The following is a 2,131-nucleotide window of genomic DNA, read 5'->3' as shown; positions in this document are numbered from 1 at the left end:
CTGGGAACAGGCAGCTGAGTAGGGGGCAGCGGACATTTCTGGAGCCTGGGGCTCGGAACCCCATCCCTACGCCCGGGGCGCGGAGCTAGAGCTGCCGCCGTCCCCTTCGGGCGGGGGCCAAACCAGCTCCTCGACCCCGCCCAGCCCTGCTCCGCTCCTCCCCGCCACCCCCAGCTCGCTGGGACCCCGCGTCCCCGACGGGGCAGCGGGCAGGGCCGCGCCCTCGGCCCGCCCCCGTTGGCTCCGCCCTCCCAAGGGTGCTCCCCTCCCGACCCGGGCCACCCTTGGTTCCCTTCCCTCTCCCCTCCACACCGAGGCCTGTTTTCCCTTCGCTTGCCCAGGGAGGAGGGAAAATATTCCCCATTCAGAATCACCAACCGCCGGCTTCTTTCAGGGCCATCAAGGGGGCACTGGGTGGGGAGCAGGAAAAGGACTTGTGCTTCTCCCGCTCCAGGCCCCGCTCCCCGCTCCCTCCGTAGGGGACCAGACAGTAGAAGATTATGGTTTTCTTTTATTGAGTGAAACATTCGTTTGTAAGTGAATCTTCAGTGAAGACGTCCTGAGTGTGTGTGGGGGCGGAGGGGGCCGGCAGGGGAGGAAGGCGAGCAAACTGCGCTCATCCCCCTCCCCCGGGGCCTGCTCACTCAACTGGTCGGGGCCTCCTGGCCTCCCTCCCGCAGCCTCCCAGCCAATCATTCTTCCAGGCGCCGGCCCGAGTCCCAACTTGCCCAAGAGCTGAACCTCCTCGGGGAGAAGCAGGGGTGGGAAGAGAGTCAGGTGACCCAGAGGGTGGGGAGGGCAGGGGCTGAGACCCGATAGCCCCGCCCCCGAGTCACGGCCAACCCAGCACCGGGGACGTGCACCACAACTGCAGCCTCCCAGGGAAGCCTGGGGTGGTTGCGGGGAGGGAAGGAAGCGTCCCTGTGAAGGTGCAGGGAGGGGTGGGGTCTTATTTGCACCCCGCGCTGCGTTAGGGGAGGAGGTGCGAAGGCAAACACTGACAGGAGGGGGAATTTTGAATGCTGTTCTTCTAAACCCTAGGAAGGCTCATGGCACATAACATAGTCTTAGTTGGCTGCAGAGACCCGTCCACTGACAGTCACCTCTTTTGGGTCCGAAACATTCGGAAGAGCCACTGGACGACGAAGGGCCACAGGAGGAAGAAGAGCAGCGTGGGCCCCGGGAGCCCAAGGGGCCATGGCCGAGCACTGGGCCTGGGCTGCGGCCTCTGCAGCCAAGAGGGAAGGAGTCAGAGGCCAGTCCAGGCCTCAGCACAACCTCCCTAGGAACCTGCTTCCAATTCAGTGGGAGACTGGAAAGACCCTGCCCCAAGTCTGCAACACTAGAAGGGAAGTGGCCCCCAGGTGGTCCTGACAGGTTGAATGCCAACTCCCTCCCACATCTTCCTTCCCAGGGCAATCCCAGTGTCCAGAGAGGCCGGAAGGGCTGTGGATAGAGGGAGCGGCTTCCATGCCATCTTCTCTGGGCCACACAGCAATGGCCGTTGGTATTACCTGAAGGCCTCTGTCGTTAAGGATGTGCCACATGTTTCAAATGAGAGCCCTGGGTACCCAGATTTTAGTTTCCAACTATCATTCTCCACTAAAAAGGAGCCAAGGCTCCTTGGAGAAGTGGTTGATTCCAGGCCTAGGGCAGGGAAGGTGGGAGTGAATGTGGGGCGCCTTGTACCAGGAAAGCAAGGCCGCTTTTAAAGATTCATCAGGTCGTGTTATAAGAACATAGGACCCGGTTTGAAAGGGTCTCGAATGGCCAGAGTTGTGACTGAGCATCAAAAAGAATGACTGGGGCAGACCGGGCGCGGTGGCTCACACCTGTCATCCCAGCACTTTGGGAGGCCGAGGCGGGCAGATCGCGAGGTCAGGAGTTCAAGACCAGCCTGGCCAACATGGTGAAACCCTGTCTCTACTAAAAATACAAAAAAATTAGCCGGGCATGGTGGCAGGCACCTGTAATCCCAGCTACTCGGGAGGCTGAGGCAGAGAATTGCTTGAACCGGGAGGCGGAGGTTGCAGTGAGCCAAGATCGCGCCACTGCACTCTAGTCTGACTGACAGAGTGAGACTCTATCTCAAAAAAAAGAAGAAGAAGAAGAAGAAGAAGAAGAAGAAGAA

At 60.3% G+C, this 2,131-nt stretch overlaps 1 protein-coding gene across 16 annotated transcripts in view; it reads right to left on the bottom strand.

Annotated features, from left to right (window-relative positions):
- Positions 1-493: 493 nt before the first annotated feature.
- Positions 494-2,131, bottom strand: part of ACBD4 (acyl-CoA binding domain containing 4) — an 11,549-nt gene continuing 9,911 nt past the window's right edge. For 13 of the 16 annotated variants that reach the window (XM_017876113.1, XM_017876112.1, XM_017876110.1 and 10 more), the window contains 2 exons: positions 1,104-1,228; positions 494-744 (listed from right to left, as the gene is read on the bottom strand). In XM_017876113.1, coding sequence (XP_017731602.1) covers positions 693-744; positions 1,104-1,228 — 177 coding nt within the window. In that variant the 3' untranslated portion in view covers positions 494-692. Of the gene's footprint in view, positions 1,229-2,131 lie in introns of all 16 variants that reach the window. The other 3 variants (XM_017876123.1, XM_017876124.1, XM_017876116.1) reach the window with 2 other exon arrangements.

This window comes from Rhinopithecus bieti, unplaced genomic scaffold (genome assembly GCF_001698545.2).
Source record: "Rhinopithecus bieti isolate Rb0 unplaced genomic scaffold, ASM169854v2 scaffold_10088, whole genome shotgun sequence".
NCBI lineage: Eukaryota > Metazoa > Chordata > Mammalia > Primates > Cercopithecidae > Rhinopithecus > Rhinopithecus bieti.
The sequence above is the reverse complement of the archived record's forward strand: the minus strand, read 5'-3'. Positions and strand labels throughout refer to the sequence as shown.